This window comes from Lactuca virosa, chromosome 4 (genome assembly GCF_052849685.1).
Source record: "Lactuca virosa cultivar CGN04683 chromosome 4, Lactuca_virosa_CGN04683_v6, whole genome shotgun sequence".
NCBI lineage: Eukaryota > Viridiplantae > Streptophyta > Magnoliopsida > Asterales > Asteraceae > Lactuca > Lactuca virosa.
In genome coordinates this window covers 257643679-257668225 of record NC_136429.1, presented here as the reverse complement: position 1 = coordinate 257668225, position 24547 = coordinate 257643679, and the positions used below count along the sequence as shown (strand labels likewise).

The following is a 24547-nucleotide window of genomic DNA, read 5'->3' as shown; positions in this document are numbered from 1 at the left end:
AGAATCCTCCACCATTACCATTAGTACAAAACAAGAATGATAAACATAGTTATATTTTGCCATACATTCGACTTACATAGAAAAGGGTTCTTATACACCACAAACAAATATACTAAACTATAATAGGTATAGTTAGGTTGCATATACATTACAAACATTTTGATAAGCTATAATAGGTATAGTTTATGTTCATTTACATTACAAAAGGTTTTCATACAAAAAGGGGTACAAATACAAAGTACCGGTCTTATACAAAAAGGGGTACAAATACAAAGTACCAGTTTTCATACGAAAAGGGGTACATATACAAAGTACCAATTTCATACAAAAAGGGGTACAAATACAAAGTACCGGTTTTATACAAAAAGGGGTACAAATACAAAGTACCAGACTTTCATACGAAAAGGGGTACAAATACAAAGTACCGGTTTCGTACCAAAAAGGGGTACAAATACAAAGTACCAGTTTCACACAAAATAGTTTTTATGATATTAAAACTATATTTCATCTAGAATTGTTAGACTTCAGCTATAATTGCTAAGTGTATATGCTAGAGTTATATAAGAATCTAGTCACAATCGACTTAGAATTGGTGGGCCCGCCTCATCTCCTGTTCCTTGTTTGGTTGTGGACCTAGGGCAGACCCATTATATTCAACGGTCTATTTAACTTAAATTTTATATAACTTATATACATCGGGCGATTATAGAAGGAATCTATGGGTCCCTCTAGGGTTCATTATCGCATAACTTAGAAGCATTAATTTCACACTTACTAGAGAAAATATTGGATTTTCTGGAAATCAAACTCTATCGCTTTTACAAGGAAAATGGTTTCATTCTCAAACAAAACTCTTATGAACTCACCAACTTAATTGTTGACACTTTTTCAAAACTACTTGTATTCTCAGGAAATCAGTGAAACAGGAAAACATCAGCACTTTGAGGATGGGACGTTAAATCGTCAAACAGTTTATTTTGTCATCATAATGTAATTGATTTTGAAACATGTAAACATATACTATGGTGTAACATTTTCAATTATATTTATGATGGTTGTATTTAATTTGAGCACTATTATACTCGTTGTTGTGATACTTTACATGAAGTCCTCCACCCCCGGACGTTTCCGCCATCCTTGGTTTGGGGGTGTGACACATAAGTCAAAACAAAATCATCGAGGGGCCCAAGATATTGCTTTTAATCCTCCGAGGACTAAAAGGAACAGATAAACTTCGACTCAACTGCTTGTACTACCTAATCATCAAATTATACACAACAACATGTTTTATAACATCAAGTTATTGATGTGTTTTCGTACTATCAATGTACAACCAACTCATAGTTAACAACTCATATCTCTTGGCTTCAAGACTTATATGATATTACTGTTTCACGATCACTCGAGATAAATTCCATGAAGTGATACAAGTGAGCGTGGGTTGAATCCAATACTCAGAACTTATGAGCACTCATGAATGTTGCAGCAACAATTGCTATGTCCAATACAATTCAGACAAATCTACAAACCCAATTCATGACAATCTTATTTCAATACCTACTTCCAAAGTATGATCGACTGTGGATAGTTTGAATAATATGATATACCATAACATAATTATTCTGGAAGTCAAAACATGCAAAATAAAACAATAGTAAACGATTGACACAAGACAGTACCATACTAGTAAATCAAAAAAACACCTTTTATTTAAACATCAAATGTCAATTACATTTCAACTATTACAAGTTTTGAAAGCTATCTAATTAATAAAACTAATATCATCCTTCAGCCCAATGCGCCTCGCATGCTGTAAATGCTTAACCCTACACAGTCCCTTCGTGAGGGGATATACTGGGTTCTCATCCGATGATACCCTCTTTCCCACGAGGAGTCATTCTTCTATTCGATGTCTAATGAAGTGGTATTTTCTGTCGATGTGCCTGGATCTGTCGTGATCCCTTGGTTCCTTGGCTAAGGCAACTGCACTCTCATTATCACATAAAATCTCCATAGGCTCCTTTATAGCTGGTATAACTCCAATGTCTCCAATGAAGTTCTTCAGCCATATAGCCTCCTTCGCCGCCTCGCTTGCTTCTATATACTCTGATTCGCAAGTTAAATCAGCTACTGTCTCCTGCTTGGAACTTTTCCGAGTAATTCCTCCTCCATTTAGTGTAAAGACCCAGCCCGAATGAGAGCGGAAATTATCCCTATCAGTCTGGAAGCTAGCATCACTATACCCCACTACTCTCAAGTCACCACTCCCACCAAGGGTAAGGACCCAGTCCCTAGTCCTCCGCAGGTACTTGAGAATGTTCTTCACCGCAGTCCAGTGAGCCTTGCCCGAATTCCCTTGATATCTGCTGACCATGCTCAAAGCAAAGGCCACATCAGGGCGAGTACATGTCATAGCATACATGATCGAGCCTACAGCGGAAGCATACGGTACTCGACTCATCTCAGCTATCTCAGCCTCTGTACTCGAGCTCTGAGTCTTACTCAGCTTGGCGTTACTCTGGATTGGTAAGTCACCTTTCTTGGAATCCTGCATGCTGAATCTTTTCAGCACCTTGTCCAAGTAGGTACTTTGACTGAGTCCAATTAGTCTCTTACTCCTCTCTCTCAATATCCTTATCCCTAGGATATAGGCAGCTTCTCCAAGGTCCTTCATAGCGAAACACTTCCCAAGCCAGGACTTAACCTCCTACAAGGTTGGGATGTCATTTCCTATGAGTAGTATGTCATCCACATACAATACCAAAAAGCTAACTATACTCCCACTAGCCTTAACATATACACAGGACTCATCCTCGCTCCTCGAAAAGCCAAACTCTTTGACTTTCTCATCGAAACAAAGATTCCATCTGCGAGATGCTTGTTTTAATCCATAGATGGATTTCTCAAGCTTACACACTCTATTAGAGTGCTTTGCATCAAAAAAAACCTCTGGCTTATTCATGTAAACATCCTCAGCCAACTTTCTATTAAGGAAAGCGGTTTTGACATCCATTTGCCATATTTCATAATCATGAAATGCAGCAATGGCTAGCATAACTCTAATGGACTTAATCTTTGCTACTGGTGAGAAGGTTTCATCATAATCAACTCCCGGAGTTTGAGTAAAACCCTTCGCAACCAGTCGCGCCTTATAAGTGTGTACATTCCCATCCATGTCGGTCTTCTTCTTGAAGATCCATTTGCACCCGACTGTCTTGCGACCCGGTACATTGTCAACCAAGTTCCAAACTTGATTGTCATACATGGACTGAATCTCGCTGTCCATAGCCTCTTTCCATTTGGGAGATTCAGGGCCTGCCATGGCTTCCTTAAAGTTGTTAGGTTCATCCAAATATATCAGTGTACTATCACTGATAAATGCATCACCTTCTGTAGTAATATGGAAACCATAATAAAACTCAGGTGTGTTCCTAACCCTTGTGGAATGCCTCAGAGGTACAGACTCATCAACAGGAATTTCCTCCTCAGGTTGATTGCTAGTGTTTGAGGTTCCTTCACCGCTTGACTCTCGAAGTTCTTCAATGTCAATTTGCCTCCCATTGTTTCCTTGGCTTATGAATTCTCTCTCACGAAAGACTCCTCTCCTTGCCACAAAGACCACATTCTCACTGGGTCTGTAGAAGAGGTAACCAAAAGATTTCCGTGGGTAGCCGATGAAAATACACCGCTCACTTCGAGGTTTAAGCTTGTCGTGAGTCTCGCGCCTCACGAAAGCCTCGCAACCCCAAATCTTGATGTGGTCTAAATTGGGAACTTTCCCAGTCCACATCTCGTGAGGTGTTTTGGAAACCTTCTTAGTAGGGACTAGATTAAGGATATGGGCGGCAGTCTCTAAGGCATACCCCCAAAATGAGATTGGTAACGAAGCTCGAATCATCATGGAACGAACCATGTCCAACAAGGTTCGATTGCTCCTCTCAGCCATACCATTCAGTTGTGGTGTCCTAGGAGGTATCAATTGTGAAACAATTCCACATTCCTTAAGATAGTCAAGGAAATCGATACTAAGATACTCACCACCTCGATCGGATCGGAGCATCTTTATCTTCCTGCCCAACTGATTCTCCACTTCCTGTTTAAACTCTTTGAATTTCTCAAAAGTTTCTGACTTATGCTTGATTAAGTAGACATAACCATATCTACTGTAATCATCAGTAAAAGTCACATAGAAGCTGTTAGCATCCCTTGTGGCGGTTCTGAAGGGTCCACACACATCTGTGTGTATGAGATCCAACAAACCCTCACCCCTAGCACAAGTACCAGTGAAGGATGACTTAGTCATTTTTCCAAGTAAACAAGATTCGCAACTATCATCTGACCTTAAGTCAAATGACTCCAAGACTCCAGCCTTTTGGAGTTGGCCTATGCGCTTCTTGTTGACATGTCCAATACGACAATGCCACAAGGATGCCTTATCCAAACTAGTGGAAGAATCAATATGCAAAACATTATTTCCTAAGTTGTCTACAATCGACACAGTTTCATATACACCATTACAAGGTAATGCTTTAAAATAAAGAACACCATTATAAAAAGCATCAATACCACCACATTCATTATCAAATGAAAAAGTAAATCCTTGTTTGTACAAATCATGAAAACAAATAATATTTCTCGCCATTTCAGACGAGTAACAACATTTATTCAAATCTAATACTAATCCACTACTAAGCAATAAAGAATAAACTCCAATCTTGGTGACATGTGAAACTTTCCTATTCCCCATGATCAAGTTTATCTTTTCGTGCTCCACATCCTCACTTCTTTTTAGGCCCTGCAAATCAGAACAAATGTGAATTCCACACCCTGTATCAAGGACCCAAGAATTAGTGTGTGGTGAATTATTAGACAATATAGTGTAAATGTCACACCCCAAAACCGGAACGGCAGAAACGTTCTGGGGTGGAGGACGTCATGTACAGTATCATAACAATGCATAATAGTAAAGACAAGCAACAACATCCATTGCATTAATATAATAATTGTAATACAAGCGTGTTTTGTATAGTTTGTAAGACACCAAAAATGTATAATCAAAATAAAGATGAGTCTTGTATGTGCTCCATCTTCTCAAAAGCTTCATCTGTACCTGTCTACTGATGACCTGAGAATACAAGTTATTTTGAAAGAGTTTATCAGCATAAAGCTAGTGAGTTCATAAGTATTTAGTGTCATTGCTTGTATGAAAATGTTTGTAACAACTTGATGTAGTAACTGATTTCAAATGTTTGTAAATAGTATACTCCCTAGAAAATCCTATATTTTCCAGCAAAAATGTAGTCTTCTACCAAGACCCGATTGTTTGTGTATTTGTTCCTTATGTAGTGTAAGAGTTTTTCCTCAGTGAAACTATCATTATAAAAATATAGTTTATTTAAACGTGTATGTGACAAAATCACAGTGTAATGAAATACAGACTCTAGGTAGTACTAAATGCACAGTACACCTCGGGGAGTCTAAAGTAGTAACATGTAGACTCCAGGTGGTATTAAATGAACAATACGCCTCGAAAAGTCTATTTTGCCTTTAATTCTTAATTGGTTAATTAAAGGTTTGAATGTGAACTCGTATGTAACCATGCTGATCGACGGCTGAATAACTGATGACCCTCCAGGTCATATGTAGTGAAGTAACATTCTGTCATCCCTTGGCCTTTCGGCTGGGACTGTAGCTAGCAGTCGGGATGTGGGAGTGTCTGTCCCGTATAGATCTATACACATAATGCTCGCTCTCCCTCCAGGAGACTCTGGTTACAAAGTGATAGCACAATAAAGTGTCGTATCGAGAAGTAGTATGTCACATTCTGTTTATAGTATTCAAATGTTTATGTAGTATGTCATAGTGTAGTAATGTTTTCTCTGTACTAGTGTATAGTATGTTCTCTTGTATGGTGTATAGTATGTTCTCTTGTATAGTGTATAGTATGTTCTCTTGTATAGTGTATAGTATGTTCTCTTGTATAGTATATAGCGTGTATTGACTCATAACTGTACTGGCTCTCGTATGTGTCGTTGTAATAGTAGTAGTGAGTAGTAAAACCTTAACTATACCTATTATAGTTAAATAGTAATGTTGTAGGTATGCCTTTGTTACACAAAGGTACTGAACTGAAGTGAAAGCTTTTATATCCAACACACACACACATATATATATATATATATATATATATATATATATATATATATGATATATAACTAAGATTTCAATGACATTCGGACAAATAACAGGATACCCTAAGTCCACAACCAAACAAGGAATAGGAAATAAGGTGAGCTATCAGTCCTAAGTCCTTCAAGTCTTACTTATATAAATATATTGGTGTAGATATGGGTTTGAAAATAATGTAAGTTTAAAAGAGTTTGGAAACAATATTAGCATCTAAAAGAGTTAAATAAAAGGTTTTAAAACGCTCGAAAACCATAATTTTGATAGTAACTTGAAAGTAGTAGTAAATCCTTCTGTTTATTCTAGTCATTAATCACATGTGATTAAAGCAATAACTAGAATATTTCAACTTGTATTCCCCCCCATAATAGCATTTAAAATCATTTCAAAGGTTGATTAAGGGGTATGAACTCACTTGTAGTGAGTGATTTGGATGGAAGTGTCGGATAGGATGCTAAGTGTCAAGTGAAGACTTGAACACACACACGGATCCTATTTAACATGTAATGGCACATATGTGTATCTAATTAGTCATTTAACAACTAATTAATCAAGTAAGGACACCCTAAAACATGGATAGCACTTTGATTCAAGTGCTAGGAGTATCAATGGGTTGCATCTAAAGAGAGTATGGCCTCACATTGGAGTTTACTGCCCATATGGTAACACCATATGAGTTTACGGTTTATGGTCATTTCCCCCATGAGTTTACGGCCGTAAACTCATGGTAATTAGTACCATTGTGTGCTTTAGGGTCTTATAAGTCAAGGTTAATCATCCTATAGTCAAGTCCAAGCCTTAGGAAGTCATGGTGGTAGAATGGCACCACTTTATAGAGTTTACGGCCCAAGGACCATTCCTCATGAGTTTACGGCCGTAAACTCTATGTGTTCTTGATCTTTTTGTTGTTTAAGGTCCCAAACACTCCAAGGAAGTGATCTAGACTAGTATCCAAGGCTAAGGAAGGGACTAGGGCTCATATGGCCCCCTTATTAGGGTTTAAGGTTCATGGACCAACTCCCATGGAGTTTACGGTTTTTGGGTTTACGGTCCAAGTGGGTTTACGACCGTAAACCCATGGTAACTCCTACCAATTCGTGGTTCAAGGTCTTTAGCTCATGCATGCAAGGTTCAAGTCCATTATCCAAGCCCTAGAAGGTAATGGAGGTACAAATGCACCACCTTATGGTGTTTACGGTCCATGGAGATTGCCTTGGCCGTAAACCCATGTGTTCTTGGGGGATTCTTGGTGTTTTTCCATGGTTTAACAAGTGTTCTAAGTAAATAACTAGTTAGGAGGAGTGTACTTACTTATAGGAAGCTTGTAAGAGTGTTTAAGGCCCAAGAACACTAGTGTGTGTTCTTGGTGTTCTTGGTGTTTTGAAGAACACTTGAAGATCTATGAAAAAGACAAGATTTCATGGATGAAATCATGTATAACTACTAGATGAAGTGTTATAACAAAAATCAAGAGAAGAAACACTTACATTTTTGGAATATTGGAAGAACTATGTTATGATACTTGAGAGAGAAAGTTGGGTGTTCTTGAGCTTGGAAGTGAGAAGTGGGGAAAATGAGGAGTAAACTCATGCCTTAACCATGAGTTCATGGTCAAAGGGGAGTTTACAACCCAAACTCCTCATGTTTGGCCGTAAACACCTAATTAAGGTGTTATTTGTTTATTTGTTACTCATCACTCTTAGAAGATACTTCCTTTTATTTGTTCGTTTGACGAATTTAAAAATAAAAACACCCAAACGGACTTTAAACCGGATAAAATCAATAGAGATGGATTTGACTAGTAATTGAAGTGCATGACTTTAGAGTTTGTACAAATGAAAATTTCGGATTGTCACAGTAAATACCTGCATGGGTGGGTTTCACTTTCCCATCCTTAAGATCCTGCAAGTACTTGGGGCAGCTTCGCTTCCAGTGCCCCTTTTCCTGAAAATAGAAGCATTGTGCATCCTTCGGGTTGGAATAGGGAGTAGCAGAACCTCCTTTGGTTCCACTCGAAGAGGAGCTATCAAGAGACTTTCCCTTGGTACCCTTCGAAGAGGCCTTCCTCTTTTTCCCTTTACCTTGCCCGATTTCCAGAACAGGGGCTGTGGTAGGAGTAGATACAACCATTTTACCTTTGAGACCAGTTTCGACTCTCCTCAAAAGTCCTTGAAGTTTGCTAAGTGTGACCTCCTCCTTGTTCATTGATAGGTCATACGGAACTGATCATAACATGGAGGTAAGGAGTGCATTATGATATCAATAGCCAGCTCCTCAGGGAAGTTCACATTCAACTTAAGCAATCGGTCCACAAACCTTTGCATCTTCTGCAAGTGGCCCGTGATGGGTTCACCATCCTTCATCCTGGTTGTTATCATGGAAGAGATGATTTCATACCTCTCTTGACGAGCACTCTGATGGTATCTTTCCATCAGGTCCTGGTGCATCTCATAAGGGTAGAGATCTCATAGGATTTCTGGAGTTCTGATGTCATGGTAGCCAACATGATACAAGCCACCTTAGTGGCATACTTCTCATGGCTAGTATACTTAGCAATCTCCTCTGGAGTAGCAGAAGACTCATCGATTTCCTTCAGATCCTTGTCTAGGACATATTCCTTGTCCACATAACGAGTGACCATCCCGATGTTCCTAATCCAATCATTGAAGTTGGAACCATCAAAGATGACTCTCCCACAAAGGTTCATGAGAGAGAAGGAGCCAGAAGGGTTTGAGCCAGAAGCATTATTGGAAGAAAAAGGAAGAAAGACAAGTTTAGATTAGATATAGAATCCTTAATAAGACACCCAAATGAAATATTAAGGCTAGGACCAACCACAATATTTTATAACTTGGAAGAGGGATGCCGTAATCCACGCTACAAAATATTTGAAGGTAGGCGAATGACGATTCACCAATTTCCACCATGAAAAACGAAATAGACTATTAGGTTTTAATTGGATTGAAACTCCTAGATCTTTTGAGATTCATTGAACAATGCAATGACATGTTTAAATCTCGATTATGCCCTTCAAGTTTGTGACTGGGATACCGAGGATCACAAACAAGGTGTGAAGAACCATACAAATTAACTTGGTACTCTTAATTTTATCACCTAACCGTTGTGTCGGTTAACCACACACGCTCCACCGATCTATGATAAACCTTAAGCCACCCTTTGCCACCCTTGTTAAGTCCAAGTTAATGTGCTGGTTAACCACACACGCTCCACTAACGACTTTAGCAAGGTGCAAAGTGTAATTTTATGGGTTAGCATTAATTTCACATTTTCCTAAAGTAACTAAGATTGGGAATTTATAAAAGGTTTAGTTACTTTACGATCATTATACTTTTAATGAGAATTATAGTGTTTGTCCTACCCGTTCGGTTAACGACCCTCCACCAGTCAAGGAAGCGGTGGGTGAGAGTGGACACCCATTAAGCTGTCATTTTATAGGCAACAACCTTATACCCCCCTTATAGACCGACTTCGTGAATGTGACCTACTAACGGTAAGACTAACTTGATCTTATACATATATATATTATTATTAACTTATAATATTATAATAGTATAAGGGTAGAATTTTAAACTTTTAAAACTCTAGGGTTTGGAATTAAAGTTTTCTAAAGTGACTTTACAAATTCCAAAACTTGAGGGCAAGTTTTGAAACTATTCAAAACTTTTCATTTCTATAACTTATGAGTTTTAATGGATTTAAAGAAAAGACTTTTGGAATTCTATAACTTGAGGACAAGTTATGGAGTCCATTAATTGACATTAAGATCAAGAATTACACTAACAAACAATTTGCAAATAATTCCTATGATCTACCAACCTCATAAGCATGAACATTCATATCAACAATTTTCAAGAATCACATAAGCATATATAAAACTTGAAACTTTGATAATAACCTTTGAAAATGGATTAGCATAATCATTACCACATCAAAAACAGATTTTATAAGTCCAAAACAGTTTAGGGTAATGATTCTAGTCCAATTCTAGCAACAAAACTCGAATTTCTGCACTCAGGGCCTCCTACTCGCCGAGTGCAAAAACCTACTCGACGAGTAGGTGAACTTTCACTTGGACTCATCGAGTCCCTCCATGGACTCGACGAGTTCACTGAACAGTGAGCAAAATTTCGACTTTTTTCAGCAATTTGCATCAAGTAAAATGAAAACAAGCCTAGGCTCTGATACCACTGATGAGTTTTGAGCATTCTAACACTCCTATGGTGTGCATGCAACCCTAGAAACTTTGGATCTATGTTTTCTCAATTATACATGCAAATATTCATTTTCCAAGGTTTCATACTAACTAGCATGTGAATGGGGTACATGTAATATAAAAACTAGTAGAATGACATACCTTTCTTGTTGCTTGAATTCCTTAAGACCTTGTGAGCCTAGCACCCCAAATATGATGCCTCAAATGCTTCACACAACACCACAACTCTTGGAATAACTTGAGAGAAATACACTTGAGCACAAAATCGGCTATCCCTCCTTCTTTAGTCTTAGTACCCATTTTTGCTTGCCATGGGGCTCTTTATATAGTGTGCCACATGTAGGGTTACACCATGTAAACCCTAATGTGCATGGCTTTTCATTTCCTCCATGATCCATGGGTTTTAACCTCCATGGAGCATCCATGGAGCACCCAATGAGACTTAGCCCAATCTAGTGAATCATGGATCATAAGCCCGCTATATAAGAATGAATGATTTACATAATCGATCCCCATATATTTAATTAGTCTATTTTGATCACAAAATTAGTTCCAAATTAATTCTTGATCAATCCTAATTAAATAATATGATTTCATATTAATATATTAGAACTTATAACATATTAACAAATCCTAAGTGTCCTTCTCTCATTTTGTCTATCCAATTGTTGCGATGCCATGCAACCCAAATGGACCATGCCAAGCCGGGTCAAGTACATACCAAATATAGTTATGGACTTAGACACATTATCCAATATACTCAACTTATGATAACCTGAGGTTCCTACTAGAAGACAGAGTCACAGACCAAATTTCCCTATAGTACACTTATAAATGACAGAAAACTCATCCGGAATACCGGATTCCTGCCCGGTTGCTGAACCAACAAGCGATCTTACAGTCGCTCCACGCGATTCCCGAAGGAAACTCGACTAGCAATAACTGCCCTAGCTATATCGCCACTCATGGCTCCATCAATCCTTCCTGTCCATCCGACCATAATGACCTGACAATCTGTCGCCATCGAACTAAATACGAAAAGTGAACGCTACCAGAATATTGTAGTCTTACATCATGTCCGGTCTCCAACGACCTACCGTTTCCTGATTCCGACTATACTGTGGTCTACCCACAATCTTGCGAACCGGCCCACCCTGGCCTAATCGTCTGAAACAATTAGTGAATGCTACGGGTCCTCCCGCGGTCTCACAACACTTCCCTCACTATCTGACTATTAGGTCTAACGGATTACATACAGAGTCTTCAGCATGACTGGACCGCCTCATCGGGCCTTCAGCCTATCTGGACCACTCTCAGAACCTTCATCATGTCTGGACCACCTCTCCGGACCTTCAGCCTGTCTGGACCGTTCTCCGAGCCTTCGGCCTGACTTGTATGCCCCGCTGGCCTTCAGTCTATCCGGACCACTCTAAGTCTGTTGTGCATAAACCTGGACCCATCCTGGTGCCCTTTCCCATATAGCCAGTTCTCCCCCACTTGGGGTTTCGAACTCCTGATCCAATCCGTGGACTATAATCTCGGCCTAACTCTAGACCTCATGTTGATTGCCCAACCTCTCGGGAAACAGCAGTCTGATCCCTGACCCGCGTATCTACCACATACGCTAAATAACCCGTGTTGAATGTACTGCCGAGCCCTGACAGCTAACAAAACCCTCAATCTATCAATCCAAAACCCTCAGAGTCGAGCACACACTCGACCGATACCCGAACTAAACTCAATTCATGACTAGAACCCCGACCTGGTTCCCTAAATTCTGCTATCAAGCACCAAGAAGACGCGTTTATCATGCTGGGGAGTTTTACCGAACCCCCAACTAACACAACCCTCAAACCAAAAAGACACTTGGGCTTCCTTTCTCCCTGTCGGGATGTGAAACTTGTCCCCGTTTCAAAACCGCTCCCGTTTCTGCATCCCGGGGTAACTCTCCCCTACTTAGATTCGACTAAGCCTTCACAATACATGAAAATTGGAGGATTCCCAATCCTTCTCACTTCCCAACGAACGATCCGATGACAACCAACTCTTTCCAACTAGTGCTCCATTACTAGCCAATCCTAAATGTTCACACGCTTCTAAGAGCTAGATGAACACTTCCTGAATCCCAGTGAAACCGATAATCCGTAATGCTTGAATGATCCCACACTCAAATCTTGAATACCAAAAGATAGATACTCCAACTAATACCTCCGCAACGAGCTACTTCCTTTGGCGCCTTCATCCGCCAATCAATAACGGTTACTAAAACCACTGAATCCTGACAATGCTGAATAACCATCCTGTGGGACCCTGTCCATAGACCTCCCACATAATACCCTTCTTCCCAAGATGCTCCAAACAAGTCTCCCGCTCTCGGGCTCTAGAAATCATTTCATTCAGGGTTCGCACCCTGACTCACTCACCAGCTCAATCGTCCACAGCTGAACTGCAGTAGCTGAAGCAACCTCTTCCCTAAACCGGGCTACAACTACTCCCAAGACATAGTCTACAATCCCAAAAGTGCAATAGATCGCACAATCAATCCTTACCGCCCGATACAAGAGATCCAAGGCGAATCTGATCTTAGCTCCTATGGGTCGGGACGGTAATCGTGTACGCCTCACAAGACACTCATGCTACATCGACCCACATGCGCTCACCAGCGTTGAAATATTGTCGCCAATATCTGCGACTAACTGACCCCGAGTTGGAATACAACCTGATCCTGCGGTCACAAGCCTGCTCACTCCTTCGAGCTCGAAAAAACTGAAAGGGCACAATCCTTGCCCTAGAAAACGACATTCCAATCCATCAATTAACCATTCTACTTCCAGCTGCAAAGCCCCAGTTGAACATAATCATCACTCCCTTTCGGAGTCCCCGCGACTCGCATTCCGGCCTCGAGCAAAACCCCCGAAGCCTTAAATCCATAAATTCTTGTGCTAGCCTCTCTCGCTCAACCCACGGAATATAACGAGTACAGATCATCTCCCCGATCCCAAACAACTGCAGCCATCGGCTCATCAGAATATGTCCCAGTAACAAGTCTCGGTACTGAAAAGCTTGACCAGTTCCTCCCCCTGCCGCCGTTATGGCTGTTGTAGCTGCCGCGGCAGCCGTCTCGGTAATGGCTTCATAGCGCTCATCAAAATACTCAATCGTGGCGGTCTTGATAGACCCAAACATCTCTGTCAACTGTCCCCGAACAATCTCGATCACCTCCTCCCGGATGATCTTCCTGACACGATCCTCCAACAATACTAGCCTATCCTGGCTGCCAGCCCCCGATCCTAACCCTGATCCGGTCTCAAGACGTCTCGTAACCACCATTTTGATAATACACCAAAGAGATCTCGGATAATCCATATAATAACAGGGAACAAACTTCCAACTAAACCCCAGGGGTTGTGACTTCCTTGCTACGCGTATGAGTCCTGTGCTTTCAGTAGTACGGGCCCATACTACCTTCCACACATACACATATTTGTCTCAAGTATCACCACAACACCCTAACAATATACATAAACATAGCGAGCGCTCAACCCTCACTCCTAGAGTAATGCTAAATATCTCATACTGGCCTACCGGTCTCACACAAACCACCCATGAAACTTCCACCAACCTTGCAGCACTCGTGTATGCTAGCCATACATAACGCTGGACCCTATAGACTTTCGAATACCTGATCCTACCCTAAGCCCTTCATAAACAAGAACAGGAAATCCTCCTTTATTATTTTGAAAACATTTTAAGAAAATCGTTTTAAAATCTTGTCCTCAGTTTGAGACTGGAGACACGCGAGTGTTTCATCCAATTCACTCAAACCAAGGCTCTAATACCAACTTGTAACATCCATAAAAATTCAAGCCAATTTAAAACTTTTTAAAACATTTAAAACCATTAAGTTATTATAGTTTGTTTTCAAAATAGTTTAAACATCAGAGTATCCCGAGAATCAAATCATAAAATCATGAAATATGAGGAGCTGTACGATCACGCCTTCGCCTTCCCGCGATCATCAGAAGTACCTGAAACAATAATCGATAAATGTAAGCTCGAAGGCTTAGTGAGTTACCCCCAAAATACCAACGCCATACAGATATAACCATATTATATAAAAACACAACATGCATAATGAGCCATCAGTCTGACTGGACCGCCTCCCGGTCCTCAGTCTATTTAGACCACTCTCCAAGCCCTTGGCATGTCTGGATCGCCCTCCTCGGGGCCTTCGGTCTGACCAACATGCCCTCCTGGTCCTGTGGTCTATCCGGACCGCCCTGGGTATCTTGGCCTACAGCACGAAGTAGGACCTGCCTCAACCCATTCCCCCAAACCAACAAACATGTGCGCATAAATATCATACGCTAGCACGCAATAACAGATAGTCATACAGATCTAACAGATCACTAACATGGCAACCATCCTATAACCAGGATACCGATCTAACCGATCAATAACATAGCAACCATCCTATAACCAGGATACCGATCTAGCCGATCTCTAGCATAGCAACCATCCTACAACTAAGATATCAATCTAACAAATTACTAGCATAACAACCATCCTAAAACCAGGATGAAATCTAACAGATCAATAACATAGCAACCATCCTAAAACCAGGATGCAAATCATAAAGGGCCCGCCTTGGTGCCGTAGACCCTGTTGATATAGTGAGGAGAACTCACTTGGCACTGTTGAAGTCCGGCAGATAAAACTCCAGCTGCGGGTTGACAGATTCCCGAACTGTCAACATCAAACAATACCCAATTAATAATTGGGTTTCAAGCCCAAGGTCCAACTCACACTCCAAAGGCCCAAAAGTCAAGTGATGGGCCAAAGCCCAACATATGGCCCAATTTTCCAAATTGGGCCCAAACCTCTACATGGTCTTTCCTTAAGGCCCATCCATTTATTCTAGTCCACACTCTTGGTACTCCAATGGCCCAATATCTCACAATCATCAAGGCCCAATTATGGCCCACCTATGGCCTAATTTTCCAAATTGGGCCCAAACATTTTTAATGGGCCTTATCCTAAAGCCCATCTAAATATTTCAATCCATATGCTTGTTTTTGGATGACCCATTAATAACCTAATCACAAAGCCCAAAAGAAAGGCCCAAGTGAAATTAGGGTTTTCACATGAAATGACGATTAGGGTTAAGTGTTCCTACTTAACCCAATAAGGACTTAATCCATTAAGTCCAATATTGACTTAGGTTAATTGCAAATGATTATTAATTAATATTTTAAGTTTAATAAATAATTCCAGTGCGGGTCCCGATTAAATCCCCAAAATTAGGGTTTCATGACATTAGGGTTTTCCAAACCCTAATTAGGGTTTCCAACCCAAATACTAACCCATTAGTCAAATGGTTGGGCTTTTAGGTCAATTAGGGCTTCATTGGGCCCATTAGGGTTTCATTAAGCCTAATAGGGTTTCACTAGGCCCATTAGGGTTTCGTTAGTCGGGCACCACCCACTACCACCTCGGGTAGTGGTGGTCAACGACGACTCACAGCGACGACGGCCACCTCATGGTGGTGGTTATGGTTCTAGTCCATTTGTCCAAGCATCCCAAACGAATCAAAACACAAACAAGGCACACCGCCACCCAACACGGCGGCTGGTGGCGGCAGCCACCACCTCATGGTGGTGGTTTTGAGTTTTCTTTTGATTATTCCGACCTGATTACATCTTTACAATGCGAAATCCCAAAATAACTCACACACACACTAAGCTAAACACACACACACACAGCCAACCTTATGGTGGATGGCGGTGGCACATGGTGGCAGCCACCACCTCACGGTGGTGGTGGTGGCTTCCTTGGTTTTTTAGTCACACAAAACACCCACAAACCCTAAGATAATCACACACACGCTACAAATTTGTGAGATGCACCCCAGCCACCCACCTTGTGGCTCACGGCGGCGACAACAACAGATTGCGATGACAGCCACCACCTCACGGTGGTGGCGGTGGTTCTTTTGATTCTCAACCGAGCGCAGCATCGACAGAAGATGGCGGTGGAACCGCTGTTGAAGTGGTGGTGGCGATAGAGCGGTGCAATACGGTATCCGGCGGCTGGAGAGTCACGTATCGGCGACGTAACAGGTGGCGGATGAGGGCTCCTCATGGCGGTCGAGGTCCACTGTGAAAGACAATCGACGAGCAGTAGCACTCGCGGGCCTTGTTCACCGTATCTTCCTCGACTATGACGTCGGATCCGGGGCTTCTCGTCTTCAACGACAGTGGGTGAAGCGGTGGTGATCGAACCCGGCCAGACAGCGGCGGTCGGAGGTTGAAGATGGAGAGGGTGGCAGCTGTTACATCCCTTAGGGTTAGGGTTTGGACGGGAGTTAAATACCCGATACCCTACAAAACTTATTCCCATAATAATAATAATGGTCCCTTCCTTCTAAAATCATTTCGAATTCACTCCATTATTTACCTTTTAAACCCCGACTCCCACAATTCCTCTCATATTAGGTCCAACAGTTACCAAACAACCCCTCATCTACAAATTGTTTTCAGATGAAGTCCATATGTTACCATTTTGCCCCTAAGCCTCCAAAATATCTTCAAATTAAGTCCCAATAATTTACCAAGTAGTCCCTGCCTTCATAAATATTTACAAAACCAATTCGGAACTTACACTTTTAACCCCCAACTTCTAAATTATGTCAGTTAACTCCACGAAACCAACACCTTGCTATATAATTACGGATTTTAGGGCTACTATTCATCCATTAATTTGTTCATTTATTTATTTATTAAATGGGGTGTTACATGTTATGACTTATTCAAAATCAATAACACCATATATATCTCCATAATACTCAATTATGTGTAACACAAGTTTCAAACACTAAATTCATTCATATACATCATATAAATCATTTATGTATTCATATTAGACATATCATAAGCTCAATTCACCAAAATCATCAATTTAAAGTTTTAGGGTTCATAACAATTCATCCCCAAATTCACAAAATTGATTGTTATTATCACTCCATACACTTACAATCACGTAATTACTACTTCTACTTGCTATTACTCATCAGAATTCCGTAAAAGAAATCGATTGTTATGATTGGGGTAATTAAACCCTAAACCCGAGTTTGTCCTAATTGACATATTTAACTCATATATAGAACTTATTGTTGATTATAGAATTGGAAACCCATACCTTGATAGCTCCTTCTTAATCTCTTCTTCTTTCTCCCTTAAAATCTGACCAAAAGACCTTAACCTTCGTGTTTTTCTGTTCTGGAACGAGTATAAGGAAAATGAGAGATGAAAAGGAACTCTCATCCCTTTTATATGATTTTATTTATCACATTGTCACGTCGTGACAATACTTTTGTCACGTCGTGGAATAATTAGCTCACCACGTCGTCATTTTCCTTCAATTTATGACACTTCTGTTCCGTCGCTAAAAGTTTTTGTCATAAAAGAAGATGTTATTCTACTTTCTCACATCGTGTCTTATCTTCAGCATGTCGTGACCATTACAAAGTACATTACCCTCACTATTCACGTTATGTCAACCGGATTACTGCTTTATTTTCACGTCGTAGCACCGCTTCCGTTAATATTGAAATTTAACAACTCTTCATAATTTTTCCCGTTTTACCTCATTCATTTTATCCCACTCTCATTATATTAATTCCTTTCCATTAAGAACTTATTTATACTTTAGAATCATATCATTCCTTTAACAATCAAATAAAACTCCACTCAAATTTACAATTACACAAAATGACCAAAATACCATTTTTTGGACTAATTACTTTTACCAATACTTTTTTCTAACTTTTAATACACATACTTATACATTTTATACCACTACTTCATTACAAACACCATATTTATTTATATCAACAAAGATTTCGCTAATATCTTTAATTTCATCATTTACTCAAAATGACCAAAATACCCTTTTGGTCTAAACATTTCTATTACAAATTCCCACTTTAACATACTCATATACAACATTTTACACTATTAATCAGTCACAATTTATAGTTCATTCTAACGAAATAAGTGTCACATCACATCCTCCTCTCCCACATCAGCCAACACTCGAGGCTAGACCCAAACTTGGTTTATACTTCCAAAAACTAATTAATATTATGTATAATCCTAAAATATAAATAAAAAACATAAATTACAAAAAAAAATATTTTTACATAATTTTTTTTTTAATAAAACAAATATTTTTACGTATTTAAAAAAATATTTTTTACAAACAATTATTATGTTTTTTACGTATTTATTTTATATAAAATATTTTTTATGTGTTTTAAAAATACGTTTTCCTATAATATGTTATTACGTTGTTATAATCCTAAAATATATTTTTATTTTATGTTAGTCTTTAGTTAATTTAAACTAAAAAGGCTAGTATACGTAAAATTATAGACATTTTCGAGACGTCTTTAGTTGATTTAAAGCAAAACGGTAAGTATACGTAAAATAAACTAAAAAAATATGCTTTTAATATATTAAAAAAATACGTTTTCATATAATATATTATTACATTATTATGATCATAAAACATATTTTCACGTTTTCATAAAAAAAATAAGTTCTTTTTTTTTTACGTAATTTTTTAAGGATATTTTAGGATTATAACAACGTAACAACATATTACAAAAACTTATTTTTTTAAATACATTAAAACATATTTTTTTAATTTATTTTACGTATATTTGTCGTTTTGCTTCAAATCAATTAAAGACGTCTCGAAAACGTCTGTAATTTTATATATATACTTGTCTTTTTAGTTTAAATCAACTAAAGACGTTAACATAAAATAAAAGTATACTTTATGATTATAACAACGTATACGTAACATAATATTATACGAAAATATATATTTAAAATAAATAAAAAAACATATTTTATACAAAATAAAGACATAAAAAGCATATTAACTGTTTGTAATTTTTTTTGCAATACGTGAAGGTATATTTTGTTTTATTAAAAAAAAAGTTTTATGTAAAAAAATATTTTTTTCTATATATTTTTTGGTTTTACATAATATTAATTAGTAATATTAGTTTTTGTAAGTATAAACCAAGTTTGACTCTACCCTAATTGGTTAGGGTGTTGACTGATGAGGGAGAGGAGGGGGGAGGAGGTCCCAAGTTTGAATCTTCCTCCCTTTAGTTTCTTGTATTTCTTTATTTCAAGACAAATTACAAAAATGGTCTATATGGTTTACCAAATATCACAAATTCAATCCTCACATGCCTAACACGTGATATGTGCTAATGGCTTAAAATTACGAAATATTACGAATTCAGTCTCTATGATACCTGAAAATACCAAAATACACCCACATGTCTAGAGAATTCAGTTTCTGTTATACCTGAAAAGACCAAAATACACTCACATGCTTAGCACATGATATGTGTTAAAAATGAAAATGACCAAATATCACGAATGCAATCCATGTTCTATCTGAAAAGACCAAAATATACTCATACGCCTAGCATATTATATCTAAAAAGACCAAAATACCCTCACATGCCTAACATGTGATATACACTAACGGTTGAAAATGGACAACATTAGTAAAAAGGACCTTTAATATATATGACCTTTTAACTTACTTTACTTAAAAATATTTATAAATAATATAATGTGTATGATTATCAATTAATTACAAAAACAACAAAAACACCACAAAAACACCACAAAAACGAGAAAATAATGTTTGACAAGTGACCTAAATTAGAAGAAGATAAAGTACATGACGGTTAAAAGGAAAGTAGAAAAAGTCGATACGATGGGAAGACTATCGCCCCCTTCGCGACCTTTCTTCTCCTCTCATGTCGGACATCACCCTCCCTCTTTCTCTTTCTTCTTATCTATAGAGCTCTCTCACTCTCTTTTTCAAATATACAAAAGCTACGTTATCTTTGATAATTCTTTTGTTATTTAAACTCAAAACCCTTTAAATGGACGCTGTAATTGGAGGTGCTGAAGGAGAGATTAGGGTTTATTATTTCATTCCCAGATTGATCTCCGGCGCTATCTCCGGTGCTCTTACTGGTCTCTTCGCATTCGGTAATTTATTACTTCGTTTTCCTAGTTCAGATTTTTTTCATATACTTTGATTTCTTTGATTAATTGTTATAAAGTTAGTGAAGTGTTGAGTCACTACTCTGTGTATAGCGACGTTTCCTTCTGGGCCTTCTGTAACAAATACCAAAATCTTTACAACCTTGTAATCCACGAAATCTCACAAAGCCTAATCATCTAAATCCTAACAATCATATCCAAAGTTATCAAAACTTTTAAAACGTATACACAATAAAATCCACAAAAAGTTAATTCGTCTAAATCCCAAAAAATTAGAAGAACCCTAATTACCAGGCTGTCTCAATCTCGCTTTAGTTCTATTCCACTCTCTCTGTTTGGGTACGTAAAATTGTGAATTGTGGTAATATGTGAAATTGAAAATTGTCAAGTAATAAATGTCTTGTAAATACTAAATACTCTATGCTCCTGCGCCCTTTATACGTTGCACTTCAAATCAAAATTTGATTTAAATTTATTTTATTTATTTACTTAACTTGATTTCCTCTTTTAATGTTATTTTATTGGGATTTTCTAATATGTGCCCCAAGTGTAAGGTACCGTCCCTTTTTTACCAATGGTAAAAAAGTGTCAAACATGCGCCACGTCAACTTTCACATTTTTTACAATTTTCACTTACGGACTATGGTGTGGTAAATGGTTTACCTATGAGGTTTTTTTTTGTTTGTTTTTTTTAAATTTCAATAAAAAATAAGAACTTTTTTAAAAACATACTAAAATTAAAAATTTTATTTTAGAAATCCTAAAAGTAAAAAATAACATGAAATTAAAAATTACATTAAAAACCTAAAAAAAAAACATAAAGTGAATTTAAAAAAAAAAAAAAAAACTAGAAAAAAACATAACATCGAAATTTCATTTGCGGTGTAGCTTATATTTTTCGCGAATCGACTGCTTCATCGCTTTAGCCGCCTCTTGATCTTCGGGGATCTTCGGGGGTCGAGGTGTCTCACATCTTGCATTAACAACGTATACTCGGTGAGTCGGACAGTTTTAGCCATATGTCTCTCCAAAGTTGAATTCAATTGTGCCATTTGTGTCATCATTTCTTCCAATCTAGTTGACCGCTCTCTTCTGAATGAAGAATTTGAAGATGTCGCTTTCCTTTTTCCTTTTGCTCGAGCTTTTGTTTTGTCCCTTCCCATTAGAGGAGGAGGCGGGCATATTTCTTCAATGTCGTCGTTATCATCATTAAGATTAACGCATACATGACCATCCGATGAGACTTGTTGCGAGCTCGAATATGAAGATGTCCGACCTCTTTTTGGCGGATTAGCAATTTCTTTATGTGGTGCAAGTTCCCTCCACCGAATGCTTCTTTTGACAACTTCCCACACATGAATAAACTTAAAAGGCTTTATCATATCATCTTGGAATGTAGCGTGTGTTTTTTTCAACAAACTCGTTTCACTTTCTCCGCTAGCCCATTGCTTTTCAAAGTTTGTGTAAATTCCATTCCAATGTGTGACGACTTTGTTCATAAGATTCCATTTGGAGTTACATTGGTCTGAGGTCCGATAATCTGGATTTCGATCCATTCTCTTACAAAAGCGCTCCGTGATACGTAACCAAAACTGATCACGATTTTGACCATCTCCCGTGCCACCATCTTTAGATATGTCGACCCATGCCCTTGCTAACTCAACTTCTTCTTTTTGTGTCCATCTTCTCGGATCAGCATTCTCTTTCTTTTGTTGTTGAGGTTGTTGCTGTTCTTTGTGTTCGGAATCAGAAAATAATTCGGTTGAAGGTGTGAATGGTGGTTGGGATGAAAATTAGGTTTGAGATGGTTGGGGTTTGAGGTTGAGATTGGAAATGAAATTGTTGGGGCATTTGGAATTGTGAATAATAGCTAGGAACACCATCCATGTGTAGCCTGTAAGATGATGATGACGACGGATCGTAGCCGAAAAGTGTGAAAGGGTTGTTAACATTTTGGTTTGGAGCATTTTGTTTAAAAGAGTTTGGATTGTTGGATGAAGACATTTTCAATGAAAAAATATTTGTTGAGAATGTATAGTGTGGTGAAATTTTGGAAATTTGATTTGTACATATAGTAGATTTAAAAAAAAAAGAAAATTGCCAAACTAGCCGTTGTTGACCGTTTGGCAACATCCCCTACCCCATAATGCCACAAAATTTAAAATTTTGCCAACGGTAGAAGGCCACCGGCGGTATTTCACTCGCGGTAAAACCACCTTCACAGCGCGGTGTTCACCGGCGGTGAAAGGGTGACACGTCGGATACCGCCGGTTACCCCATCACAGCACCGTGTAGCCTAAGGACACATATAAGAAGTATTAATTGAAGTATTCATTATGTGAAATATTACCATAATTAAATGTGATAATTATTAATTATAAATAATACTACTATCCTTTATAATTAATGTATTTTACATTTAACTATGGTAATATTACACATAATTAATGTTCATCACATTTAGTTATAGTAATATTTTTTATAATTAATACTTCAATCAATGCTTCTTATATGTGTCCTTAGGGCACATATTAGAAAATCCCTATTTTATTTTATTATTTTGTTAATTATTACATAATTATTTGTACTATGTGTGAAATTTATTTTGGAATGTTTTGTTAATTTTATAAAGTTTTAGGATTATAAATTTAATTATTTTTTTGGGTTGTTAATCATAAGTGTTCATTACATGCTTTTTGTGCACATTTTTCCCACTAAATTTCCTCCGTATTTGAAATCTATCTATTGTAAATGCTCGTTGGCCATATTACCCGATCCATAAGGTTTGTTTTTTCATGTTAATGTATACTACATAAAAAACTAGCTAACAAATAACAATTAAAAATGATCTTATGCTTATATAGTAATGAACATTTATATACATTAATTCAGTCAAAGTAAACCATTGATTTCTCAATGAACATATATGTAGCATTGACTTGGTGTTGACTTTTGTTGCAGGTGGGGCCTTCACGGGTGCCATCACTGGTGCTGTGGCAGGTAGAGCTTCTGATTGTGGGGCCCTCCGTGGAGCTGGACTCGGTGCTCTTGCTGGAGCTGTTCTTTCTGTTGAGGTTTTAGAAGCTTCACGTGCTTATTGGTCTCAAGAACTCGCTTCCAACAGAAACTCATCAATGGTAATTAATAATCACTAATCACTCCACATTTAAATAATATTTTCCCAAAACATATATAAATATCTTATAAACATACTCCTGGTTATTATAGGCAGATTTTATGGAGGAGCTTCTTCGTGGAAGGTTTTCAGAGGAACGTTTTCCACCTGAACTTTTAACAGCATATCATTTTCAGGTCCAAATTTTGCAACAAACCATAATCCAAATGCAAAACATAAAAAAAATAATTATACTTTGGACATTATCAAACTTTTCCAGCAGGTGAGCATGAGTCCTGTTGATGTACTTGATTTTAATGATGACGTGGCACACAAAGGGTTGTCAGATGATTCATTGAGACGTTTACCATGGCACAAGATTTCAGATGAAAGTAAACCGAATCAAACCATTTGTTGCACAATATGTTTGCAGGTTTATCATATTCTCACCTCAAAACTATATATTTTTTTAATCATATATGTTTGAGTTGACCGATATCAAGTATTTGGTTGACCATGGCAGGATGTTAAAGTTGGTGAAATTGCTCGAAGCTTGCCTCATTGTCAACACATGTTTCACCAGAGTTGTGTGGATAAGTGGTTATCTAGACATGGATCATGCCCCATATGCCGACAACATGTGTAAGTTTTTGTTAAATAAATTATGTATAAAATTATTGGTGTATATATATATATTTATGTATACATGTGTGTGTGTGTTGATTGTTGTAAGAAGATGATGATGCCATTGGGATGTGTATAGCTTCTTGTAAGATGGGTTGTGTTTTGTTACAAATATGCAATTTAGGGTATGTATATGGAGTCATGGAGACTATTTTGAAATAAATGTGTTATTGTATATCTTTGAGTTAATAATAAATAAAAGGTTGATGTTGATTATAATTTATAATT

General features: G+C 38.0%; 1 protein-coding gene across 2 annotated transcripts; it reads left to right on the top strand.

Annotated features, from left to right (window-relative positions):
- Window positions 1-20213: 20213 nt before the first annotated feature.
- LOC145108211 (RING/U-box superfamily protein) lies at window positions 20214-24538 on the top strand. 2 transcript variants are annotated; one of them, XM_079045221.1, is made up of 5 exons: window positions 20214-20505; window positions 23482-23657; window positions 23749-23832; window positions 23919-24068; window positions 24159-24538. In XM_079045221.1, the coding sequence occupies exons 1-5, from the start codon at window positions 20397-20399 to the stop codon at window positions 24279-24281; spliced, it is 642 nt and encodes a 213-aa protein (XP_078901347.1). In that variant the 5' UTR covers window positions 20214-20396; the 3' UTR covers window positions 24282-24538. The 2 variants fall into 2 exon arrangements, with proteins under 2 accessions (XP_078901347.1, XP_078901346.1); XM_079045220.1 differs by having other exon boundaries at window positions 20215-20505; window positions 23916-24068.
- The last annotated feature ends 9 nt before the right edge of the window (window positions 24539-24547 follow it).

Bases quoted from the DNA above. Each gene is read 5' to 3' on its own strand.
- LOC145108211 (XM_079045220.1), top strand. From the start codon at position 20,397: ATGGACGCTGTAATTGGAGGTGCTGAAGGAGAGATTAGGGTTTATTAT. The intron at 20,506-23,481 runs GTAATTTATTAC...CTTTTGTTGCAG, and splicing joins TACTGGTCTCTTCGCATTCG to GTGGGGCCTTCACGGGTGCC. The intron at 23,658-23,748 runs GTAATTAATAAT...TGGTTATTATAG, and splicing joins CCAACAGAAACTCATCAATG to GCAGATTTTATGGAGGAGCT.